The 27204-nt window shown below is 38.7% G+C and overlaps 1 protein-coding gene across 7 annotated transcripts in view; it reads right to left on the reverse strand.

Moving 5' to 3' along the window:
- RNF38 (ring finger protein 38) overlaps window positions 1-27204 on the reverse strand; it is a 129496-nt gene that overhangs the window by 26217 nt on the left and 76075 nt on the right. For 2 of the 7 annotated variants that reach the window (XM_043566487.1, XM_043566484.1), the window contains exons 1-3: window positions 23514-23758; window positions 15661-15810; window positions 4629-4822 (exon numbers count right to left, since the gene is read on the reverse strand). In XM_043566487.1, coding sequence (XP_043422422.1) covers window positions 4629-4822; window positions 15661-15810; window positions 23514-23522 — 353 coding nt within the window. In that variant the 5' untranslated portion in view covers window positions 23523-23758. Of the gene's footprint in view, window positions 1-4628; window positions 4823-15660; window positions 15811-23513; window positions 24269-27204 lie in introns of those variants that run through there. The other 5 variants (XM_043566481.1, XM_043566486.1, XM_043566483.1 and 2 more) reach the window with 3 other exon arrangements.

Raw genomic sequence — 27204 nt, forward strand, 5'->3', positions numbered from 1 at the left:
TTCTCTACTCAAAAATAATTTCAACAGCATTCACACTAAACACAAATTAAGATCCAAGTCCTCATGCTGACATGTATGTCTCTGTATCTTCACTATATGGCCCCTCGTTAAATGGTAGGTATGTCTTTGTGACAGAGTATTTAGGAAGCAGAACTGGAAAATCTAGAAATAAGAAATGATAAAATATGGACAAATATTTCTTTCAGTTGACTTTATCGTATTGTCATTTTATTTTAGGTGTATCAACTGTAAATAGCCCAAAGCTGTTCCCTCCTCTTTACTTGCCTTTTGTTAGATGGAGTTTTCTAGATATACTATCTGTTTCAATGTGTAGAAGCTATACATTCTGTATTTCTATTCTCCTAGTAATTACCCTTAATACACTCTTCTCTTTCTGTCCCCATCTCATGTGCAGATCTTTTCCATATTTCTTTTATATTTTTTTAAATGTTTACTTATTTAAGAGAGAGAGCATGTGTGCAAGCAGGAGGGAGAAGGGCAGAGTGAGAGGGAGAGAGAGCCCCAAGCAGGCTCCATGCTGTCAGTGCAGAGCCCAACACATGGCTCAATCTCATAAACGGGGAGATCATGACCTGAGCCAAAATCAAGAGTCAGATGTTTGGCTGACTGATATCCCCAAGCATCCCTCTTTCTCTTTTTTAGTCTTTTTGAAGTTCATTTATTTTGAGAGAGAGAGAGAGAGAGAGAGAGAGACCATGCACACTAGCAAGGGAGGGGCAGAGAGAGAAGGAGAGGATCCCAAGCAGGGTCCAAGCTATCAGCGTGAAGCCCAATGCGGGGCTTGAACTCACAAACTGTGAGATCGGGACCTGACCTGAAACCAAGAGTTGAACGCTTAACCTACTGAGCCACCTTCTTTCTCTTTTTTAAACAGACCTTATTCAGACTTAAAAGCATGTCATTGTTTCCTTTGCCAACCAATGGTCTTGAATCATAGTTCTTGCATTTATTCTTCTGCTTCCTGGGGAGAGTATAATTTTTAATAATTCTTTCAAGGAGGATTTCTTGCTGGTCAATTTTGTCTTTGAATATTTGAAATGTTTTTATGTTTTGGCTTTACACTTAGATGATAAGGCAGCTAGCAGAACTCAAAATTAAGTTTCTGTCTTGGAATATTTGTCAATTTTTTATTTGTCCTTCGTGTATGTTCTGAAAGTTCAAATCCTGTTCAAAACTCAGTCTTTCTTACATTCTGGGAAATGATTTTGCATTATTTCTTTAGAAAGGTCCCAAACATAGGGGAAACCACAAGAGACTCTTAAATACAAAGAACTGAGGGTTGCTGGAGGGGGGTGGGTGGATGGGTTAAATGAGTGATGGGTATTAAGGAGGGCACTTGTTGGGATGAGCACTGGGTTTATTATTACAGAAGCAATTTATCACTAAATTCTACTCCTGAAATCATTATTACACTATATGTTAACTAACTTAGATTTAAATAAAATTTAAAAATTAAAAAAAAAAAAAAAGAATAAAATAGAATAAAAAGGTCCCCCCATGAGGAGCGCCGGGGTGATTCAGTTGGTTAAGCATCCTGACTCTTGGTTTCAGCTCAGGTCATGATCTCGTGGTCATGGGATCGAGCCCCTGCACTGGGGATTCTCTCTCTCTCTGCCCCTTCCCTGCTCACACTCTCTCTCTTAAAATAAATAAATAAACTTAAAAAAAATTTTTTTAAGTGGTCCCTTCAATTGTCTCCATCTGAAAATATTATTAGACATACTTAGAACTGATGGCTCGGTCTCTATATTTAAACTTTTTTTTATCCACACTTCATTTTGCCTTTTATACTATATCTGGGAAAATTTCTCCACTTGATCTTCCAGAAACTAGGACACCTTTTCTACATATTTACTAATTCTAAGTTCTACCAAGTAAGGTTTCTAGTTGATTTTTATGGATATAGTATCTTCTTGCATCTCTCTCATGTTACACTTACTCAAAAATTCTGTCTGTTCTATTAACGGTTTCTTCAAGTTCTTTGTTTTATTGAGTTTAGCGTCCTTCTTTCATTTTGTATCTGAAATTACGTTAGACTGTTGTTGGATATTACATCTACTTGCACGGCCTGCTTCTGGGAGGATATCTGGCAACTAAGTGTATTAGCTAGCCTACAATAAAATATCAAAGGGAGAATGGAGTAAGGAATCCTAACAGACTGCTGGGCAGGATAAGCCCATAGTTAAGTTTTCCAGGTTAAGTGCTCCGTATCCTTCCCCTTTGTGTTTCCATGACCTTAGAGCACAAAGCTTCTCTTCAATTTTAGAACCCACAGCTAGTTACCACTACCATCTGGAACAGACACTTCTGACATTCCCTTGCTGGCCCAGAGCCTTTACTCCTAGGCTTATACACTATTGACATGTTTCCACATGTACACGAGGAAATGTGTACATGAAAGGTTCCTAATAACACTCTTTATAATAGTAAGAAACTGAACATCACCATTACTCAGTAGTAGATAGAAACATAAATAATGGCATATCAATATAATGGAGAACTACTGCTACCCACATTAAAAATAGAATGCTTAGGAAACAAAGTAAAAAACGAATACATTTAAATGAAAGTAAAATTAGCAAAAACTAAAATTACATCATTTTAGAATACATTCATAAGTATTAGAAAGTATTAAAGGAATGTCGTCAAATCACAGGACAGAGTTTATCCTTTAGGAAGGATGAATAGGGTCTTGTGAAGTAGTAACAATGTTTTATTTTAACCTGGGTGTTGGTACACTTGTGTGTTACCTTTTTTTTTTTTTTAATTTTTTTTTTAATGTTTATTTATTTTTGAGACAGAGAGAGACAGAGCATGAACGGGGGAGGGGCAGAGAGAGAGGGAGACACAGAATCTGAAACAGGCTCTGGGCTCCGAGCTGTCAGCACAGAGCCCGACGCAGAGCTCGAACTCACGGAACGCGAGATCATGACCTGGGCTGAAGTCGGACGCTCAACCGACTGAGCCACCCAGGCGCCCCGTGTGTTACCCTTTTAAGTGTATGCTTGTTTTACAGGTTCTTTTGAAAGCATGACACATTTCACCATAAAACAATAGGAAAGATTACAGTAGATGCTCAGGTTGTAACCCTGAAACAACCAACCATATTGTCTCAGCTACTGTATTAAACAGCTATAAAATATTTTACCTGGTTGACATACATTATTTTAAACATTCCCATAAAATTGGGTAAAAACGCACCAGGTAGGGGCGCCTGGGTGGCGCAGTCGGTTAAGCGTCCGACTTCAGCCAGGTCACGATCTCGCGGTCCGTGGGTTCGAGCCCCGCGTCGGGCTCTGGGCTGACGGCTCAGAGCCTGGAGCCTGTTTCAGATTCTGTGTCTCCCTCTCTCTCTGCCCCTCCCCCGTTCATGCTCTGTTTCTCTCTGTCCCAAAAATAAATAAAAGTTGAAAAAAAAATTTAAAAAAAAAAAAAAAAAAAAAAAACGCACCAGGTAATGTAAAAGTCTTAGGGTCTCAACAGAACATAACTCAGAAACAGGTTTATTTTGTCTCATTTAGAACAAAGAATGGTAGTTTTAAGATCCTTCATTATTAGTTTCCTAGGGCTGCCATAACAAAATACCACAGACTAGGTGGCTTAAACAACAAAAATTAATTTTCTCATTGTTCTGGAGACTGAAAGTCCAAGATCAAGATGTCAGCATGGCTGGTTTCTGGTGAGAGCTCTCTTCCTGGTTTGCAGGATGACCACCTTTTTCACTGTCCTTACATGCCAGACCGAGTGAGCTTTCTGGTGTCTCTTCTTATAAGGGCACCAATCCTATTGGATTGGGGGCCCCACCCTTATGACTTCATTCAACCTTAGTTACTTCCTTAGAGACCCCATCTCCAAATACAGCCACACTGGGGAATTAGGGCTTCAACTATGAATTTTGAGAAGACACATTCAGTCCATAACACCTTCCTAACTCCAGACCTTCAATATTTCTTAGATTACCAACATACTGGACATGCAAACAGCTGCCTCACTCCAAGGATTCACGATTTCCCTGAATAAGAAATGTATGTACTCAGGCCACAACTAAAGAGGAAGCAGCTCAGAAGAAATACATTCCCCCAGGAAAGAAAGACAGGGGCCAAGTCCCATGAGAGAGAGGACTGAGCACTGAAGTAAACTTCAGTCACTCTTTTGTACTAGAGGCTCCACGGTTTTATAAGAAACCTAATTAAGTTCCCAATTGCCTTAAGGATACACAAGAAATAGGAATGGACTAAAAAAGAGTATCTCATTTCTAGGATTTCTGTATTTCATTACAGTTGTGAGCTATAAAATTCATTTTTCTGTAATCAGGATTGTGGGCTAGCCTACAAAACACCTTAAACCATAAAGTAGCTGAATGCATATATGATGGCATGGATTGATTTTAGGTAAATCACTTTAGCCTCTTTGAATTTCTTCACCTGTCAACCATAAGCTAAATGAACTCTCATGATCTTGTGTGGAAGTCTATAAATAATGTCACCTTCTTCATGTGAATGTGTATGAATGTTTATAAAATGCCTATAGAAAAAATGCTTTTTGACATAAACAAAACAAATCTATCAACAGAAGAGAATTTAAGAAATACATTGTAATCAACTAACCTTCTTCTGTTGCGTGCAGGTGTGTTGCATCGTTCCCCTGAGAAGTGATGTTGGCTTGATCGAACTGAAGGGGGCTGCCTATTTGATGTCATCTCCCATGGTCGCATTGGTGGTGAGGGAGCTGGTGATGCTGATGTATAATCAAAGACTGAATGAGAGAGGCGCTGTCTCTTGGGACTCGGACTATCTTCACTCTGCCAATGCAACAAAATCAATCAACTTAATGAGACCTTTTAAGGATTTTGCATTACTATATACGCACAGGCGTTTAAACATATTTAAAGAGTAAAGGAGGGGAAAAATATGCTGTCAACCCAAATTAAATATCTTTAAAGAAAAAAGAGGCTGAGTAGGGGAAGGGAGATACACAGTAAGTATCAAATGGAAAGTAAAATCTGTTTCTTAAAAGTCATCATAAAACTCATGGACATTTAAGATGAACAATAAGGCAATAAACAATTGTATGGAACTTGACCATTTATTTAAAACCCCAAACCAATTCCACTATGTTCCCCCATCAGTTAAGTTACATTTTTAGAGATCAGTTCTCATCTGTGAGATCAGCTGAGGAGGGGGAATAATTTTAGTAGGCCCTTGACTTGATTCTAAATAACACCCTTCTGCTTCTTTATTCCCACTATTTAAGGTCATTACATTTTCTTTAATAAGGGTTAGAGGAATAAAGTAACATTTTTATGAAACAGATAAAGAGTCAACTGATCTAGATCATTAGTTCTTAACGAGAACATTACAGCATTTTGAGGAAGACACAGAGTTTCAGGTAAGTCGTGGGAGTGGTGAATAATTCAAAACCTGTACCTGTTACACATTGAGTTTTCAAGGATCACAGCATCACTAGCTATAAAATTGGTATGGATCTCTTAGTTGAATTAGTAACTCTCTAGGATTCTCCATAGAATTTTCCCATCCAGTCTCACAGAAACTATCAAAATTTCAAGTTAACCAATGTCTGGCTAACCAATGTCTATCTATTTTCTAAGAGAACCTCTCTTATCTCAAATCTACTCCTTCAAGTTCTAATTACTTGGTCATTAGAGCACTTTTGGGTGCAAAATAATTGGTGCCTGCTGCCAGCACAAAAACAATCGGGTTAGCAAAAGAGTATATGGGGCTACAATACTACAACATTAGATTTAAAGAGATAAACAAGAATTAACTAAACTGATAAAAAATAAAGCAAATTCCTAAATGGTTACTTTTGATCATTCCACATTATTAAGCAGAGGTGTTCCAAAAACGATGTCACTGTCTTTCTATATTTAAAAATATTATAATTCAGGATGCCTGGGTGGCTCAGTCGGTTAAGCATCTGACTCTTGATTTCGTCTCAGGTCATGATTTCACTGTGAGATTGAGCCCTGCGTCAGGCTCTGCGCTGACAGTGCGAAGCCTGCTTGGAATTCTCTCTCTGCCCTTCTCTGCCTCGTGTGCAGATTCTCTCTCTTTCTCTCTCTCAAAATAAATAAACTTTAAAAAGGATAATTCAAATTTATCATTATAATTAAAATAGTAAATAGTTTTCAGAACCATAAAGAAACACCTTATTTTCTCCCTAGATTTAATGGTGCTTGCTATTAAAAGTATGTTTGTTTTTACCTTTTGATTTTAAGAAGAAAATCAGTTATGTTCTGATAACCCTAAAACTTCAAAAATACCAATGAAATGTAGTTATTTTGATTAAAACAAAGCAGAATGATCAATACCTGGCAAAGTCATACATTAACTACACAGAAGCACTAGAAATAAGTCATCTCCGGTTGGTCAACCAAATTTGACTTTTTTTTTTTTTTAACTACCAAACTCTAGTAACCAATCACGATCTTCAGTTTTCATATATGTATCTTATACTGCGAAGCTTAATGCAAGCTATGATAGGGACTTTGAATTCTAAAAAGTCACTGCCCAAAACGGAGGGGAATGGTACAAACCCACAAAAACAAACTGCAAATGCATTGTTTTTAAGAGACAAGGTGACTGGGAAAGTTCCCTATCTCTTCTGTGTGCTGTGATAGATTCACATTAGTGAAAAAGAGGAGACAAAGAATAGGAAGTGGAGGGAAGTGAGCTATTCATTAGTACTACGGTAATAACTCTTCCTATTTTACTCAAAGTAATAGAAAACCAAAATGGATATTTAAAGACAGGGAAGTATTAAAAAGTTAGTTTACTACATATATACAACATGGTTTCATCACATTCCTCATCAATTTTAGTACTCTAAGGAACTCCAAAAATATCCTCAGTTTCCAGAAAAGGGAAGTAGGAATAACCTACAAAGAAACAAGAATTAGATTAGCATTCCCTCAGAAAACAAAAGATGCTAAAAATGCTGAGGGAAAATATTGAACCTAGAATTTTATACTCCAACCTAACTACTAATCTACTGTGAAGGCAAAAGGAAAGACTTGCCAGATATATAAAGGTTCAAAGCTGCTTCTCACACATCTTTCAAAAAATTTTACTTGATTGATTTTATGTGTGCACACATGTGTGTGCTATCTTTTATTTGAGGACACAGACACACACAGAGGATCCAATGAACAAGAATAGTAACTCAGAAGTGCAATGAAAAGACATCTCAGGACTGAAAAGTAACTATTCCAATTAGAACAAGCTAGAGGACTCCAAGAAATATACTCTAAATAATATGAGTTCAAAAACAGTACGACTGAGAACTTGGAAGTTCTTACAAAACTTAAGCACATGGTTATTCTGTCATAGGAAGTATAAAAGGTAACCAGGGGTGCCTGGGTGGCTCAATCGGTTAAGCACTGGACTTCGGCTAAAGTCATGATCTCACGGCTCCTGGGTTTGAGCCCCGCATGGGGCTCTGTGCTGACAGCTCAGAGCCTGGAGTCTGCTGGGGATACTGTGTCTCCCTCTCTCTCTGCCCCCTCCCCTGCCCACGCTCTGTCTCTCAAAAATAAAAAATAAACGTTAAAATTTTTTTTTCTGAAAGGTAACCAGAGTCTAGAAAAAACAAAGATGAAAACAAATCCATTATCATTTTGTCACCTAAAGCATCCCTGGAGTAGAACAGGTAGAAGATTATATCTTCTCCTCCATGGGCCAACATGCTACTTAGTCCTGAAATGACTATAATAGACAGATACTCCTAACACTATGGAGACTGTTCACTGGTTTTCAATTTTATAATCAACCTAGACAAGGCGTGAAAGATCACCATTGTAGTTACAGAAAAAAATATGTAAGTACTGTAAACTTTGGTAAATTAAGTATAAAGACTTGTTTTGACAAAAGCATGGACTAAATGTAAAAATCCTAATAGAAACAAGTAGAAATAATGGCTTAAATACAACAAAAATATTTTTAAAGTTTATTTATATTGAGAGAGATCGAGAGATCGAGAGAGAGCAAATGTGAAAGCGGGGAGGGGTAGCAGAGAGAGAGAGAGAGAGAGGGAGAGAGAATCCCAAGCAGGTCCATGCTGTCAGCGCAGACCCAGACGCAAGGCTCGAACCCATGAACTGAACCGTGAGAGCATGACTGGAGCAAAATCAAGAGTCAGATGCTTAACCAGACTGAGCCACCCAGGTGTCCCAACAAAAATAGTTTTTAAATGTAACAATGAACTCAGGAAAAAAAGGGAAACTACCAAGGACCAGAAACAAAGGGGAAAACCAAAAACCAGATTTGGTTTTTTTATCTTGGGGTGGGACACAGAAGCTACGGCCTTATCACTCACTGAACCCTGCAAAGAGCCAAAATTTCCCAAGTACTATACTTGCAATAAAAGGGAAGACTAGTGGGGCGCCTGGGTGGCTCAGTGGGTTGTGAGTCTGACTTCGGCTCAGGTCATGATCTCACGGTTTGTGGGTTCAAGCCCCATGTCGGGAGCCTGGAGCGAGCTTCGGATTGTGTGTCTCCCTTTCTCTCTGCCCTTCCCTCGCTCATGCTCTGTCTCTTTCTCTCAAAAATAAATAAACATTTTAAAAAAGGGGGGGGGGGAAGACTAGAAAAAGCCCACTGGCATGGAGAATCAATAAGAAAACAGATCTACTCTGGACTGGACTGGAAATTGAAGAAGAGATTTATCCTGAGAATTCAAACCACAGGTTAGCTCCTCAACACCAAGTTTAGGGTTCAATTTTTTTTATTACCCACAGAGGTTGCCTATGAGCCTCTAAGCTTAGAAATTAATATAGAAACTGGTCCAGAATTATGCTGCTACAAATTCTCTTGGCAGAGGCGAATGCACAGCAGAATCTGGAGGAATACTCCCCTGACCTTGGACAGTGGTTCTTCTACTTCTGCAAGTGTCAGCAACACCAGATTGTTCGGCCTGCTCTTCAGTCTCTGATTAAGAAATTTTGGATCAGGGCCCAAGAATCTTCATTTGTAACACAATCTTGGGTGATGGTTGCTGCTGCTGGTGTGGGACTACACTTTGAGAACTACCAAAACAAGTTAAGGGACTCTCTTAGCAGAAGTCCCGAAGGATAGACTCGCCATAAAAGAGAAATTTACTTTTTCAATTTTCAGTGGAAGAATTTCCCTTTTTTCCTTGTTGACTCTGTGCCAGTGGGCTGACTTTAGAAAGTTCCAGAAGTTGATTCAAATGAGGCACAAGTACTGTCCGTTTTGGTACAGAATACTGGTGCAGATTTAGGGATCAAGGGAGGCAAGAGAGGGAGGAAAGGAAGAAGAACAAAAGAAATCTAGCTTGCTAGCTTTTATACTTGATATTACATCTGATAAAATGAATTACACCTCTATTAACACCAAATCACCTTAAAGTTTTTCTAAGTATTTATTTTTGACAGAGAGAAAGAAACGGAACACAAATGGGGGAAGGGAAGAGAGAGAGGGAATCTGAAGCAGGCTCCAGGCTCAGAGCTGTCAACACAGAGCCCAACGTGGGGCTCAAAATCATGAACCACGAGATCATAACTTGAGCTGAAGTAGGACGCTTAACAGACTGAGCCACCCAGGTGTCCCAACACCACATCATCTTTATAGCCAAAATATCATCATTAGAAGTGAAAACAACCCTGGAGACATAAAAATGCATTGCACGATTCCAAAAGCAAGTCTAAAGTCATTAAAATCAAAATGTTACGGTAAAAGAAATATGTACACACATGCAACACATATGCATGTATATATATACATATATAAAATACATATTCTTATATAGATATCTTATATATTTATATATAATTATGTAAAAAGAAATGTTATCTAATAAAATTAAATTTATACATCTCAATCAGCAAGTCTTGGAGATAAAGTGAGATCCTGTGGAGACCAACTTTTCCCAAAGTGGAAACAGATTCCAAGTTGTAGATAAAAACTGGAAACTGAAATGGCCTCTGACTTCAGCTACCAGTAGTGAGCCTCATGGACCTCCTTCTCAAAGTAGCAAGGTGGCAACTGGGAGGGGCCAGACAGGTGGGGGTAAAATTACACAATAATATGGTCCTTTCCCTCCACTTATCATTCAAGACTATTTTTCATCTCTTACAAATAAGCACAGCATGACTTAGAGTCCCCATTTCGGAAGTGCCTGGGTGGCTCAATTGGTTAAGTGTCCAACTCTTGATTTCGGCTCAGGTCATAACCTCATGGATTGGAGTTCATGGAGCCTGCTTGGGATTCTCTGTCTCTGCTCTCTGCCCCTCCCTCTCTAGCAAAAATAAACTTGAAAAAAAAAAAGAAAGAAAGAAAAGAATCCCTAATTCTCTTTTTAAACTCCCAGACCTTCTCTACTTGCCTTAACTATCTTTGGCAAAAGATAAAATTTCTCATTTCACAATTAAGAAATAAACGCTAAATTTAAATGGCCCAGACAGAGAAAACACTGAATTCCATTCATTTTACCTTTTTTTTTTTTTTAATGTTTATTTATTTTTGAGAGAGAGAGAGCATGTGAGTAGGGGAGGGACAGAGAGAGAGGGAGACACAGAATCCCAAGCAGGCTCCAGGCTCTGAGCTGTCACCACAAAGCCCGATGCGGGGGCTCAAACTCACAAGCTGTGAGATCATGATGACCTGAGCCGAAGTCAGATGCTTAACCAACTGAGCCACCCAGGAACCCCTGAATTCCATTCATTTTAATAGATGTGAAAGTACTTAAGAAACTAAAACACTCCATATAAAGCAATTTGGTAATAAAGAATATCCATCAAGACAAGACTCTTGTTTTGTTTTGTTTTTGCAAAGGATATAAGCAAGGAAAAGCAGGAAATTAACAATTCATATTTGAATCACACAATATGGCTTAAGAAAAGATCTCTAAATATTCTCATTTAATTTTCTACAATCTGAAGTCTTTGTTTAAACTACATCCAGATTAATGTGTTTCTATTAGTCAAGATGAGCCAAAGACAACTGAATGATTACACTGCCCTTGAACTACACAATGTATAGTCCTGTTTCACATAATTCACATTGGACTTCAATGTATAGCTCTGCTATTCCTCAGCTCAAAATATTTCAGAATAAAATCTAAACTCATAACCACACTACCAGTACATCTTCCTGGGATGTTATCTTACTTGTAGCTACAGAGGGGAAAGAGGCTTTGAATACTGTATTTTCAAAAACATACATCAAAAAAAAAAAAAATCAGAACTTTTGCTTTTTGATATTGTTCAAGTTAGTGTATTTTCATGAAATATGTGCAGTGAGTGCTTCGAAAGGGATTCTAGGGATATAGCATTGCAGTCCTATCATAATGAATAGAATTCAATATTGTGTGAAAATGATGTTACTACCACTGGCCATAACTGCTAGTCCAGGAGTGGCTTCCTGGGTTTAGGGAGGCCTGAATGGCTAATTTTTTAAGAATATATTAATGACCTTATGTTCTATTTTTTTTTCTTAATGTTTAATCACACAAAACATCATTCATTGGTTCACAAAAACATTACCTTGATGGTGTAATTTGTTTTCAAATGTTAGTTCCACCAAAGCACTTGATTTTATGTATCATGAATCTGACTGTAATAATTTTAAGCTGTAAATACAAATCAATGGTTAAAATAAAAAATCTGAAGCATAAGTACGAAACCAATGAAAACGGAGAAGATAATAAGAACAATTTGAAATCAAGGGATCCCTCTGAGATAACCAGGTAGAGCTGTTCTGCAGACAGCTCAAGTCCAGACACTAGAAATTTAAGGAGTTTTTGGTATACAGATAGATGGTAGGTTAATGAAGGTACAGACATGGACAAAATTTCCCCAAACAACTTATACAGTGAAAAGAAGGTCCAATATTGAACTCTAAAAAATATTTCATGCTGAGTAGTTCATGAGACAGTGGATGGAGTGTGGTGATAGAAGGCTCGGTGAAATGGAGCAAGGATTCAACTAAAAGGTCAAGCAAGATGGGGACTGAAAAACATCCACTGTGTTTAACAACAAGGAGCTCAGTGACATGGAGTTATTTTTTTGTAATAGGATTTAGTATCTATTATGGCATACTGCCCCTTACAACAATTTTCAAAAAAGGTTTTTTTCCCTCTGTCTTTTCTTTGAAAATCTTTCTTATGAATTTAGAATAACTCTATAAGGTTTCTAAAATCATTAAAATTCTAATATTTTGGCTGGAATTTTTACTCTCTATAAATTTGTTGGAGAAGAGATTTTTTTTTTTTTACAATAATTAGTCTTCTCTTTCAGAAACCTAGCCTATTTCTCTGTGTATCAATCATGAAAATTTCAATCACCTAATTAACTTTTGTAAATTTACAAAATAAAGTATCAGACAGCTATCATTAGGATACATGCATACACCCTTGAAACCAAGGGGTGTGCTAGACATGAAATCTAAGTTCCCTACAATGCATCTGTTTTATGAAAGCACACTATCTACAATTACAATCAATGGATTGATTGATGGCACAGAAACTTAATTTTAAAACTGTAAGGGGCTGAGAGAGACAAGAGGCAGTTTTGGGGGAGATGAAAGTGTTCTATTGTCTTGTTTGAGATGGTGGTTCCACATCTGTATGTATTCATCAAAAGTCACAGACTTGTACACCAAAAGGGTGAATTTTACTGTATGTTAATTATACCTTAATTTTAAATTTCTAAAACTATAGGGAGTACCTTTGATTCTAATGTTAAATATAGACTAATTTTTAGAGATGCAAATATGCCCACACATGTATGTTTCTTCTGTAAGAAAACTCAGACTGACAAATATACAAAGCCATCATTTTCACAGAAATTAAAATATCAACTCAATATACACTGGGAAAGGGATATAAGAATATTCATGGCAACACTACTGCTTGTGATAACAGTAAAAAACTGTAAACTACTGGAAATGTCGATTAAAAAGAACGGGAATAAACTACAGCATATTCATATAAATGAAACACTAAAAGAAAAATGAATCAACTACATACATGGCTACAAGCATCATTATGGATGAGTCTCAAAATGACAAAATACAAAGTATGATAACATTTATATTAAGTTCAGAAAGTAAACAGTATAGTGATACTGTTTGAAGGATACTGCATGTGATGAAACCACACAGAGAAACAAAGGGATACTAAACACAAAACTCAAGAGTTTTACCCAAGGCACAAGTATCAGACAGCAGGTAGATAGAAGGAAGGTCATATGAAGACCTCGAAAGTATAGGGAATGGCTGACTTCTTAAGATGCATGGTGGTTTTTTTTTTTTTTTTTTAACTATACATGTGTCTGCTTTATACATTGTAACTTTCATATATGAATTATTTCATAATTTTAAAAATTAAAAGAGCATGCAGAATTTGAAAGATTTTGACTAAAACAAGCAAGTAAAAAAGGAGAACAGAAAAGTTTTTAATAAACAAGGACAGTGACAAAACTGCTGAAGAGTGGAGATGAAAAACAAATATAGCCCAAAACAGGATGAGATGTTTCTTAAAAGACAATTGGTGGTTGGAAACAAAGACCCAGGGGAATATCAAACACTTCTATGTCCTCTATGACCATCCCACTTACTAGATACATACTCAATCCCCATGTATGGAGTAGGAAAAATCAACAGTTCTTTTTTACTCCTACACAAGGCTGCAGGGAAAATGATGTCCTCCAAAAAGAGACTAGTTTCAGCTAAGATAAGGATACTTTAAGAAAAAAAATGTAAGAGGTAGGTGAATCTGTTTAAAACGGAGTGTTCCAAAGGAAAGGAAAAGTAAAAAAGCTAGGAGGGAAGGAACTTGGGGGAAAGCCAAGAAAACATAACCCATTAAAAGAATAACTCTGAGAATAAGAAATGGGGAGATTTCTCCTTTTCACATGGAAAGTAAATATTCTAGGGCTGAGAAAAGCAAACTGGAACAAGAAATCACACCCAATTTTATTATCAGAATTAGTTGAAGGTCTCTGACAGTATCTCAAAGGGGATATGAGAAGGATTTACTTTGCTTCGTGCAGAACAATGGTAGGCCAAAAAGTGGGCAGAGTTCCCTGGGAGCCAAGTATACTGAGGGCCTTGTTTTAAAGTTAGAAAAAAGTAAGATTTAAGTTTAGAGATATAAATAAAAATTTAACAATAATATCTTTCACCTTTCTGCAACACTCAAATGGAACTGGCTCTTTTTTGTTTCATTTTTAAAACGTGTTTAAATTTACTCCATTTGCCAGCAACTCCTTGAGTTTAAAGTTAATACTGACTTAATGCCTAGAGACACAAAGAAGTCTAGAAAACAAATTAAGTGTCATATAATTGTTTAGTGGTGGCAGTAGGGAAGGTACTAAGTCAATTTCTTCCTTAGCTATACTGGTTTGCTACTAAATATCAAGCTACTGCAGACCAACTGTATCAAGAACAGTAGTCAATATGCCATTTAATTCAATACAGATAGCTATGTCTCTTAACATACTGTGTTGTGTTTACAGAAATACTTGTGGATTTCTACAGGTGGTATTGCTGTAGTGGAGACAAGAAATAGCAAAAGGTGAATTTAAGTCTCTGCTCTGCCAATAACTAGCTATGTAACAGGGCATCTCAGAGTTTTTCTGAGCCTATTTCTTCATCTAGAAAATCATCCACGACTGGTGTGTTGTTAGGAGGATTAAAAACAAAGGAGACAATACATGCAAAGCAGAGAATCTGGCACAAATTCCAAGGAATATCAGATTGCAGAGCCCTGGATCACCTACAAAGCTATTCTCAGAAATTTCATATCTTCAATTTAATGTATCACACAAGCATTTCTCTTTCAGAACTAGTCCTAAGCTCCAACCTACCACTTCCACACAAACAGAAAAATGGCTCTATCCAAAATCCAAGTTTTGATTAGCGACTCTCACTACCTCAGATTTATATACACATATACAAATACATACCTTGGCCCACAACCCTAAAACGCAGAAGCAATTCTACAACTAGTTTCCATTTGGTAATAAAAATACTGACTTCCATTATAAAACATGCTTCTCTAGCAGTAATGGATTGGAAATTTAGTAGCCAGTAATTTATTTGAGCACATCCTAGCAACCTTGTCAATAAACTAATGATAGTCCTTGCCTTAATTTATTTTCATTTTACACATAACAAAAATTTTAATCATATTTTATCCACAGGTTCAAAAGTGATAGAAGGTACGGAAACATGTTTTCTTTCTGAAATTTACATCACTATCAAACTCTAGGCAATAAACAAATAAGTAGTAATGGCTTTAAAAAATATCTTGCATGCTTCCATTTTTCCATTCCTACACAATTTCACATATCTGTAATATCTTCTACTTTCCTATAGAATGTGGCCTATTAGCACAAGTGATTGATAGCAAAAGATTAAAAAAAAAAAAAGAATATTAAGTGGTCAAACAATAAACAGCAGCTCAAGAGAAGACAAACATTCTTCAGAAAAGCTGGCTAAGTTATATTGAAGAAGGCCTCTAAGAAGAATACTTATTCCCACATACAATAGAAAATAAGAAGAAGATATTGAGAATTTTGTTTCAAGCCTTCCTAAAAACAACCTAAAATGTATCGGTGACTTTCAGCCCTATGTAGGGAAAGGGTAAATATATAAGAACCTGGAAGAAAGCTTTGAAGTGAGCATCCTCTTGAACGGTAGTATTCTGATCACTTGGGAGGAGAGGGAACAGGCTCTGAAGTTTCACCCTTTCACAAATCACCTTGTTAGGATGGCCAGGTAGAGGTGCTGAATTGGCCCCGGGAGATATCTGGGAAAAAGAGGGAGAAGAAAAGGATAGTTCATGGCTAGCCGCACCAATGTGGAGAATCATGTCTATGAAGGACAGTCTGGGTTTTCTAAATATTTGTGTTAGCAGAGATTGGAAAGAAATTAAAAATTAATCTTAAACATCAAAACAAATATAAGGATGGCAAAGGTTGCCTCTGGCAATGGATCTCTCTTAAAAAAACTTTTTTAAAAGGCAAAACAGCACTGTTCAAAAATGCAAAACCTTTCCTGTGTTTCCCGTATAATACCTATTAATAGCTTTTCTCTTGGTATTGATTCTAAAACCCTAAAGGACAGATAAGACTTCATGTTAAGAAAACCTGACATAAAATCATATATCTTAAGTATAGAAAGATTAGTGTCCATCTGGACTAAGACTAATACTTTTTCATTCTATTTTTTAATTAACCTCCTATATGATCATGCAAAGAAGACGAGAGATTTCAGAACACTTGCGGCAAAACTTCTATAGTGACCATAGGTATACAAAAGAAGAGTCTGCAGACACCTCAGCTCTATTCAACACAAACCTAGCAACCTTCTTAAGAATAAAGGATATGATCACAAGCCCCAAAGCAAATGACTGCATGTTTTAAATGCTTGGCTTCATTGTAGGTTAATTCCCTTCATCATATGTAAATATGCTCGAATCTGCAGCATTTTTAACCATGGTCATTATGAGCATCACTTGTTCCACTGTGCTGTGGAGTGAACCACCTTTGGAAGTTAAGGTTTGTGAATGTGCTTATCCCTACATTGAAGAAGACCATGTGCTTCAGACCACGTGTCTGGTTTTCAGTTTCACTGCCTCCTTCTTCCCTTACATATAAATGTCTATTCTGTGACAGGCACTAAACCAAGAAGATACACATGGTTTCCTACCTCCAAAAAGTATATGCTATGAAAAAGAAACAAAAGCAAATCACCGTACAATATACAGAGTATCATCTTTCTATGATACTGCTAGGCACTGGGTGCTACGGAGAGGTAACTGGCAAAAGACAGCAGTGTTGTCAAGAAACTGCAGAATGTTCAGTATGGCTAGCCAGTACAGAAGTAACCAGAGAGGAAGGCAGAGACAGAGCATGAAGTAGCATGCTAATTATATTAATAATACTTCTACAATAACCTTCCTTAGCCCATTTTTTGTTCTGGTTTGCTATGAGCCTGGTAAACAGATAACCAGGCCTGTTCGTAAGACTAAAAGTGCTTCCAAACACCTTCCTAGGAGTAAAAGTATATCACTTGAAGGCACTAACTTTACAATTCACTACTACTGCCGCTGCTGCTGCTACTACTACTACTACTAAAATGTTTTGACATGAGCTAAAACTTGTCTCCACACCACAAACATGAATGTGCCAATATTCTTTACCACTATGATGAGGTATGAAGTGCTGAATCAAGGAACATTTATGACTGCCTCCCCAAGTCAAGAGTTGTTAGGAAAGAAGATAAAACATGGATCCCACCCTCAAGGAGCTTACTGCAGTTAAAAAAAAAAAAAAAAAAAAAAAAAAGGATGCAAAGCAGCCAACTATAGGATAATGTATTAAATGCAATACCGGCAAAAATTAGAATAGAGGTAGGAGCCTTGAGTTTATCTGAAGACATATAAAAGATTTCATAGAAAGAAGTGTATTTCACATTCCTGACTCCTCAATCTAAGGATTTCACCACTTTAAAGCCATTCTCTTCTCAAAACAGTCTGTTCCTTTAAGTTTCATATTCTTTTTGCAATCTTCTTAAGCTTATAGTTTGCAAGGTACCTTTGAAGAGTGTTTTAATAAGCTCACTTGCCTTCAACTGTCATCTCTAAAGCAGTCTGCATGAGTAGCACTCTTATAGACTGCTAGCACAAGTAGCTAGCTTGGTCAACAGAAATCAGAGGGTCAGGTTTCCTCTCCTTAATTCTCTGTTTCTTTGAAAACTTAAGATTTCAGTCCTATAGAGGTATAAAACCAACCAACCAAACAAGAAACTGGCCAACCCTGACCCTTGTGGTCATAAGTTAATAATTTTCAAGCATATTCCTCTTCTACCTATGACAACTTCCTTTGGTCAGAAGCTCCATGCCTATAAAGAGGGAGAACAAACAATATAATGGAGAAAAGGTATATTCAAATGCTGTAGTTTATATAGATCCAGGACAAAATAAGATGGGCATGAAACCAGGTGCACCCATTGGATAAGATAAAATCACACACAATTATTTTGTATGTCCACCTGAGGCAGAATTCTTAAGAAGGAAGGCCTCCAAGATTCCCACCTCTGGTACACATCTCCTGTATAATCCATTACTCCATGGTGTGTAGGCAGGACTGTAAATAGTGTGGATTTCATTTCCATGGTTAGGTTAAATTATATAACCTAATGATATGAACCCCTTCACAGAAGTGAAGGGATTTTCAAGTGAATTAAGATCCCAAGTCAGTTGATTTTAAATTAATCAAGGCAGACCGGAGTTAGAGAAAGCTCTTAAAAGAAGAACTCTTCAAAAGAGATTCTCCTCCAAACCTGCAGACAACTGCTATGTTGCCAGAAGGCATATGAAGAGGGCAATGTGGCAGACAGGAGGGCACCCTCTAGGAGCTGAATCGTTCACCAGTTGACTGCTAACAAGAAAATGGGGGGACTTCAGTCCTACAATTACAAGAGCCGTACTGAACCAACAGCCACTGAGCTTCGGAGAGGACATCAAACCTCTGATGACATCATGGCACCAGCCAAGTAAGACTCTGAACAGAGGGCCCTGCAGCTAACCCATGATTCCTGACCCATGTACACCATGAGATAACAGATTTGTGTTTTAAACTACTAAATGTGAGGTAATTTGTTACATACAATAGAAAACTAACATGACATATATGTGTCAAATCGAAAGTGTTGTATACCTGAAGAAAGTTTCTTCTCCAGAATTTTAGCTGTATTAATTTGATGAAAGATACAAATTACGACATTTTTTTTTAATCTAAGCAATATAGCAGTTTTTAAAACTTCGATCTGGTAATAGCTAACTTCATGCTAGGAACTGAACTGGGGCTCTCTGATCTTTACACACTGCAAGTTAGGGTTAACCGACTTGCTTAAAGCTGCAGAGCCGTAATTTGAAGCTAAATCTATCTGGCTCTAAAATTCATGCTCAATCCACTAAAACACCTTGTAATTTAAGGATTTTAAAAGTAACATCTTCTTTATAATCTAGTTAGTAAAAAACTATTTCATAAAGTCTATTTAAAGTTATTTTAAGTATTCAAAAAGTAAATGTTTCCTTGTAAATTGTTTCTGCCGTAACCTTCCACTACTTCCCTATACCTTCGTCATTCAAAATTACAGTGTACTGTATCTGGAAGCAGATACAATTCTGTTTTTCTCTAGTCTGGCAACTGTTGAACATTACAAAGATACGGTAACTCAATCTTCTCTCAGGATGCAACCTATGTTTAAAAAGTCCTGCCAAGAAAAGTCCTGCCCTATACTTCTCATCTTTAATGTTTGTTTACATGTAACTATATAACTAATTTACCCAGCATAACTAAGAAAGCACCTGTTTCAGAAAAGTCAGAGAAAACAGTTTAACCTTTTAAGCACTAATACAACACTATTTTAGGCCATCTTGTTTAATGTGGCCTTTCCCTGTGGGATAATATAACCCACAATTTAACATCTGTCTTGAACGGTGTAATTGTTATCAGTTATGATGCTAAAAATAACATAGGACTTAGGTCCAGATATTGTCCCATAACTTGCTTCCTCCAAAATCACCTCTGGTGACAGCTTCCTTCTTCATTCATTTACATTTTTCTTATAAAGGTGTGGTAGAGGATATGCAGGTACAGGACTTCTAGGCCAGCATTAAAATAATCTACTTTCTTCAAAATAAATTGCTCAAAGGCCCAAATAGTCTTCTCCAAAACAGCCACATTACTCTCCAGAAAAAAAAAAACTGTTCATTGTTACTAACAGCATACCACCTGGTCAAAAGGACTCAAATCACAGCCTAATAGAAGAAGAAAAAACCAAAACAAACAATAAAAAGTCAAGTGCTTAATGTTGACCCCACCAAGTCTTTTACTCCTTCCTCTAAGTCCAAGACTGGATACCTTAAAAATGAAAAAGTCGAATCCAAGTTATCTAAAAATCCACATATTCTCACAGCTGCCATGATGGCAAATGTTAATATCCTGGAAAGCAATCAGGTAGATTTTATCAACTATTTGGACAGTTTGAATCAGTAATCTTTCATCTGATAAATTCCCAGGTTATAATCTAAAACATGGGAATACCCCAAAATATGGGAAAAACCACACGCATACACAGGTTCATCACAGTACAGCAACAATTTAAAAGGGAACTAGAAGTAACCTAAATGTTTAACAAATAAGTATTTGCTAAATAAAATAATGGTCTATATGCTTGCTGGTCTATTACACAGACCATTCAAGGACTGCTACTACCTACTGAGGGAAAGATCACTGCTATTTAGCACTGAAGCAATCTCTCTTTTTTTTAAATGTTTGTTTATGGGGGGGGGGGTAGGCAGCGAGCGAGTAAGGGCAGGAGCAGGGGAGCGGCAGAGAGAGAGGGAGAGAAAAAATCCCAAGCAGGCTCCACACTGTGTGTCAATGCAGAGTCATGCTGGGCTTGTTCTCACATTCTCATGAGATCATGACCTCAGCTGAAACGGAGTTGGATGCTTAACTGACTGAGGCACCCAGGCACCCCTGGGGCAATCATTTTTTAAAACTATTATTTTTATTCTTGAGTTAAGGCAAACAACAAACTGGGTTCATGTCTTTCTGGGAGCACAACAGAACCAGGGTTACTGAAAATAGCTGAAAGGCTCCACCATTCTTTCCCTACCCCCACAGTCCCATAAGTTACTCGGAAGAGGGTGGATGTACATGCAACTAAGGAGGTCTCTAACCATTACATCTTTTGAGAAGGCGTTCATAAAGGTTAGGGAAAATAAGAGTTACATTTTTTTTTTGAGCTACATATTATTTTAAATAAAAGTTCTTTTCTGGGGTGTCTGGTGTCTCAGTCGGTTAAGCATCTGACTCTTGGTCTAGATTATCAGGTCATGATCTCACAGTTTGTGAGTTCGAGCCCTGTATCAAGCTCTGTGATGACAGTGCAGAACCTGCTTGGGATATTCTCTCCCTCTCTTTCTCCCCTTCCCCACTCACGTGAGTGTGTGCTCTCTCTAAATAAATAAACTTTAAAAAAAAGTTATTTTCTTTTCCTTCCACATCCAGATTTGCCTGCCCAAGGATTATTCTCCCAGCAAGGAAATACATCTAAAATAATTTTATTTAGGCTGGTAACCTCTTAAAGCACTGTTCTAAAGTGCCTCTTCAAGATTTCTAAGAATTACATAGATTTGGAAAGTATCCAGACCATGACCAGTCCAAATCAATACAAAAAATTTATGTATGTAAATACATAACTATTTGAAAAAAAGTGTGTATAGGATCACTGTAATTCTTTTTTTTTTTTTTAATTTTTATTTTTTTTCAACATTTATTTATTTTTGGGACAGAGAGAGACACAGCATGAACGGGGGAGGGGCAGAGAGAGAGGGAGACACAGAATCGGAAACAGGCTCCAGGCTCTGAGCCATCAGCCCAGAGCCCGACGCGGGGCTCGAACTCACGGACCGCGAGATCGTGACCTGGCTGAAGTCGGACGCTTAACCGACTGCGCCACCCAGGCGCCCCGGATCACTGTAATTCTTAAATAAAATTAATAATTAATTCAAATATTTATAGCAGGCCTACTATGTGCTACATGCTGTGAATACATGGGGAAAAATTATTCTTGCCCTCCAAGACTCAGTCTAGTGAGGGGCAATTCAAGAGGAACTAAATAGGGCCCTTCTAACATAGAGTGAGAAGGTGCTAACATCCTTAAAAAAGGAACATGAAAAGATACAGGATGTGAGGAAAAACGAGACTGTGTAGATGGTCCCTCTTCCTCTTTTTGCTCAAATTCTCACTTGTTAATTTACTATAGAGTTGAAGCATTTGCTTGATCTCCTCCAGACATGGTAGTCACTTCAAGAATTTAACATTTGCTGAATGAACTAGACCAAAACTACATTCAAATGTGTTTACAATCTTTATGCTCCCTCCAGAGAAAAATAAAACAAGCTATGAGTTAACCAAAGTAAAACAGAAGTGAAAACACAGGTCTGATATATGTAGTTAAAAGGAAAATAACCAAAACTATTTAGTAGACCCTGACACTACCCACAAACCAGCACAGTGAATTACAAACTGAAGGTGGCTAAACAAAGCTGGGACTGGGACAGCACAGAGAAATAGATGGAACAGACTGGAAGTAGAAGACAAAGATAATCTTGACCAATGAACTTTCATACAGACCAATCATTTGAGATTTTTGAGGATTTCTCACCCATACTTCCCACCACAACCTTGAAATAAAGTAAAAATGAGCACAAATAGTCTGGTAATGTAACTAAAAGGTTCATCCAAAGCTGTTGGCAGAGAGACAATAGACCTACACTCCACATTATGATGCTAACAGATTCAGTTTATGTCTAATTATGCCATCTTATATCCACCTTCCTCAAAAGTCAGGTCGCTCTAGTAAATTCTGAACATTTACTCAGATTAATACTTGCAACCTTCAGTTCAGCGATAAAAACAGAATGAGTATATAAACCTCGACAAGTACAGAAACAGAAATTACCTTCTAGAATCACAGAAGATATCAGAGGTGGAGGGACCACAGCCAACGTTTAAATCCAACTTTCATATTTTACAGATGAGGTCCTGGGGCCCACATGGCCAGTTTGTGGTGAAATTTTTTTAACTATAGCCTCTAAAGTCTACCAAATCTCTTAGAGATAAGTCTTACAGAAAAATTATAGAAATCAGCTTAAAACTGAACTCATGTAATGAAATGATTTAAGTTTAGTATGCTTTCAAAAAGTGAAACATATTATGCCAATAAGTTTACAAACTAGCAAGAACTGGAGAAAGAAGAGTATGTGAAGAGATACAATTCTCATTTAAAAATCCAGTTAGTAATTTCATATTCCCACTGCAAGTATGTCCCAATATATAAATTATATACAAATATATTTATTTATATTTATATACTATATACATTTATATATATTTATAAAAAATAAAAAATATATATACAAAATTTGGTCTGTATTGTTACTTCTATAGAAGTCCCATCTATTCGTATGGCCAGTGTTTTCCGAAGACAATTTTACTTTCATCCCAACTGTCCTTAGATTTTTATTAAGTTTTGATTATACAAACACGGAGAATGGATTGTTTTTTAATTGGAGCTCAGTTACCAGGGCTGCTTCCTATTTAAAGGAATTGAAATATTAACAATAGTACCCGTAATCAAGGCCAAACAAGATCCCAAAAGGCTTGCAATTTTAAAGTAACAAACCAATTGTGTTTGAGTTGCATACACTTAAATTTTCAAAGTGTGCCACGTAAGAGAAGGCAATTCATATGATGCCAGCAATGACATACGTTGAAGTGTTCATTTCTATTTATGGTGGAACAATTAGCATACCCAACTTTTGTGGCACAAAGAAAAAGCTGTGTCTTTTACAAGTCCTACACAACGCAAACAAAAACTTTATTTTCTTTGGCCCTCGATAATTTGGAAAATTCCTGGTTCAAAACCAACCTTTCTCATTCTTCAGCCCTGAAAGAACTTCCATCCCCTGAGAACAAAACGCAGCCTGTCCAGAAACCCGCAGCGGCAGAAGGACGCGAAAGGACCCTTCCGAACGGGTTCCGCGTTCTCCTGGGTGACATCATTTCACCTGCGCCTCGGCAAAACGAGAGGGAGCGAGGCCATCTGCCAGGCGGCGGCGGGCCGGCGCTCCCGTTGGCTGCACCCACACCTCCTCGCCGCCGCCACGGGAACAAAGAGCGCCGGGCCGCCCGGCCGCGCCCGCCAAGCACCGGGCAACCACACCTCCTCCTGGTTGCCGGGAACGGCCCCGCAGGCTCCCCACGGCCTACGGCTCGGGCCCGGCCCGCCCTCACGCGGGAACCAACGGCCGGGCGGCCAGTACCTGCGAAGGGAAGCTCCGCCCTGCGGGGCTGCTCCCGCGGCTCCGCGCTGGGCCGCCGCCTCCTATTGTGACCGCTCGCCCAGCCAGCGGCCAGCTCGCCAGCTCCGCCGTCCCCGGGCCTCCTCACCCCCGGAACCCGGGATCCGACCGAGGCGCTGTCACGGCGCTTCCTTCCTCCCGGCACCATCACACGGGCCGCGCCAGGAAGCAGCTGCACGCTCGCTGCTGACAGAGTCGGCTAACGCCTCGGGGGCTCCATCCTCTCGGCCCCCGGGCCCTAATTGCCGGGGCCGCGACACCGTCCCGCCCGCCGCACCCCACCTCGGTGCTCACGAACACGGCGTGCCGCGCGCCGGCGCACTACCCTCCGCTGCGCGCGCAGGCGACGCCCCTCACCGCCAGGCCGCAGGATGCGCGAGCACGCGGCACTCCCACTTCTCTGGTTTGGGTCGCCGCCCTCCTCTCCACCCAGTCCCCTTACAGGAACGAACCTAGCGAGCCCAAAGCGCGAAACCGCCAGACGCTCCGCCCCTTTCCCCCAAGGCTCGACTCCGCGCGCCGAGCCCCCTTTGTTTCCACCCCGCGGGGGAGGGGGCGGGGCGGCACTGCGCGCGTCCGGGCGCGCGACTGGGACTAGTTCCGGCAACAGAGCCCGTCGCACGGCGTCCCTGCGCAGCCCGGCCCAGCCCGCATCTCTAGCCGCGCGCTCAGCAAGGCCCAAGCTACCGAACGCGACCCTGGAGTCGGCCCTGTCTCTCAAAACGTACACATCTTCTCACTCTACAGTATGGCTGCTGGCCCCTGCCTCCTCCCTCCTCCGGAACTGAGCAAACAGTAACTGACCTCACTCAATTCGAAATATGTATTCATGTGACCCGAGAAGTGGAATTTTTATTGATGCAAAAGGAGGTGATTAGATCAAGGTATCTCACAAAGAAGCAAGCAGGTTGGAAACTTTAAACCTGACAGTTATTCAGACGCTGCTAAGGATGGGAAATGAAGAGGTACAAAGACCACAGCCGACATGGTGCTTGTCCTGATCATCTTCAGGATCTAAAAGGGAAGAAATATATTCCATAAAAGCACAATAAATTCAAGAAAAGGACAGTTAAGTAGTATTGGAGGCGAGGAGGGCTGTCAAGGGGACATCATGCAAGAAGTGGTCTTTAAGCAGATAGGAATTAGATGATGCCTTCAAGGATGGTGATCACATTTTAGGGTAGTCCAATCGGTGTAAAAAAAAAAAAAAAAAAACTCAGGTTCTAGTCCTTCTAGCGTTACCTTACACCAGTCTCCTTCCTGCTCTGGGCCTCAGCTGCCTCTAGCAGAAAATTAAGGAATCAGACTAAACTGATGTTCCAGGATCCTCTGAATTTCTACCTATGATTAACACTATATGGTAATTATTTGTGTACATTTATCTCCCATGTCTGACTGAGCACTGGTTCTGTAACACCATGGTCCAAACCTACAGCCTGAAATACAACAGCCAAGTGCTTAGCAACTCTGAATTAAAGTTCCAGCAATAAATCACAAGCTTTTACAATTCCTGGACAAAGAGAAGCTAGAAGGATATAACAGGCTCCAATAAACACATCCCCTCCCGCAGCCCCATACCCCCATTATGTAGTCCTGTTACCTAGCTGACTCTTCCTCCCCAACACTGTCAGTCTTCCAAAGCAGGCAGTTTGGAAATGATTACATCCAAACTGTAAAGTTTTTTATTTTTTTCTTCATTTCATAACAAGAGTCCTAAATCCCATCCACACCTTTAGATGCATCCAATGCAATCTGTTCCTAACTTGTGAGTCACTTACAATTCCCAGTCTACTGCTGTAGACTCATCTAGCATTACAGATCTTCCAGCAGAACCTCAGCTGCACAAGCTTCCTTACATAATCCAGACCCTCTTGAAACCACTTTTCTTGTATACTTGGATATTGGCTCCGTGATGATAGGAGGAAAAAAAGAAAAAAAAAATGGGAAAGGGAAGGGAAATTACCATTTGAGAACTCTCTAATCTTAAAAGCCAGATTCCTCAAGTGCTAAATTCCAGCAGCAAAAATCAATTACAGTCCTCCAGGGTTTCCACCCTTTAAAGCGCCTGTGAATCCCCCTGGGCCTCAGCCAATTCTTTGTGAGGCAAACTCCACAAGAAATCTTCTCATGGTTATGATCTTAGCTACCTGGGCTCCTAGGGCTTAACCCAAGAAGTCTGCCCAGATGTAAACAGTAATCCCACAACTCAAGGTTGGATAGTTTGATATTTGTACTGTAACTTTTTCTCTAGTTTTCTTCACCAGAAAATCTAGTTATCTTTCTAATAAACACCCAATCAGTGGGATAGGCTTTAAACTGGGCCACTTTTGACCTACTAATGTGGCAGGTGGTAAATTGTAAGAGAGCAATTGCTCAACCCCAGTCTTCCTAAAATTTTATTTGGTGTCTGTTCAAAAAGATACAAAGCCTTCTTGGAAGGGTGTCCAATACAACTTTCTGTGATAGATATGGCCAATATCTGCACCATCCAAAAGAAGGCCACATGTGGCTACTGAGCACTCAAAATGAGGCTAGTGTATCTAATGAATCGATCAGAATCAGTTTAAATAGCCACATGTGGCTAGGGATAGCACAGCACTTGTAGACAAAGTAATTGATTGCAGCAAGAGCTTTTTGAGACTTCTGACTCCAAAACTGCTCTTTAAAATCAATTTTTACAACATAGGAAAAAACTGAATGACTGCTAAAAACTTCTTCCTGAAGTACTCAAGTAATTTAAGTCCCCTCACTTTTAAAATAAAACTATACTGAGGCTCAGTCAGTTAAGCGTCTGACTTCAGCTCAGGTCATGATCTCACGGTTCATGGGTTCGAGCCCTAGGTAGGGCTCTGTGCTGACGGCTCAGAACCTGGAGCCTGCTTCTAATTCTGGGGCTCCCTCTCTCTCTGTCCCTCCTCTGCTCGTGCTCTGTCTCTCAAAAATAAATAAACATTTTTTTAAAATAATAAAATATTTTCAATAATGCTTCATATTTTCTGTACAAGTCTTACATATTTTTGTTCTTTGATTTATTCCAGGTTTTGTATATAATTACTAATTCTAAAAATATGATATAATTATATACATGTATATTATATAATTATATAGCTATAATATATAATTACATATAATTAATTCTAATAGTTTAGCATAATCTTTTTGAATTTTCTATATATATATAATCCTGTTGGCAGAAAATAATGACCATTCAATTTCTTTTTTTCAAATACATTTTTCCTTTTGTCTTGTCTTACTGCA

This window comes from Prionailurus bengalensis, chromosome D4, assembly GCF_016509475.1.
Source record: "Prionailurus bengalensis isolate Pbe53 chromosome D4, Fcat_Pben_1.1_paternal_pri, whole genome shotgun sequence".
NCBI lineage: Eukaryota > Metazoa > Chordata > Mammalia > Carnivora > Felidae > Prionailurus > Prionailurus bengalensis.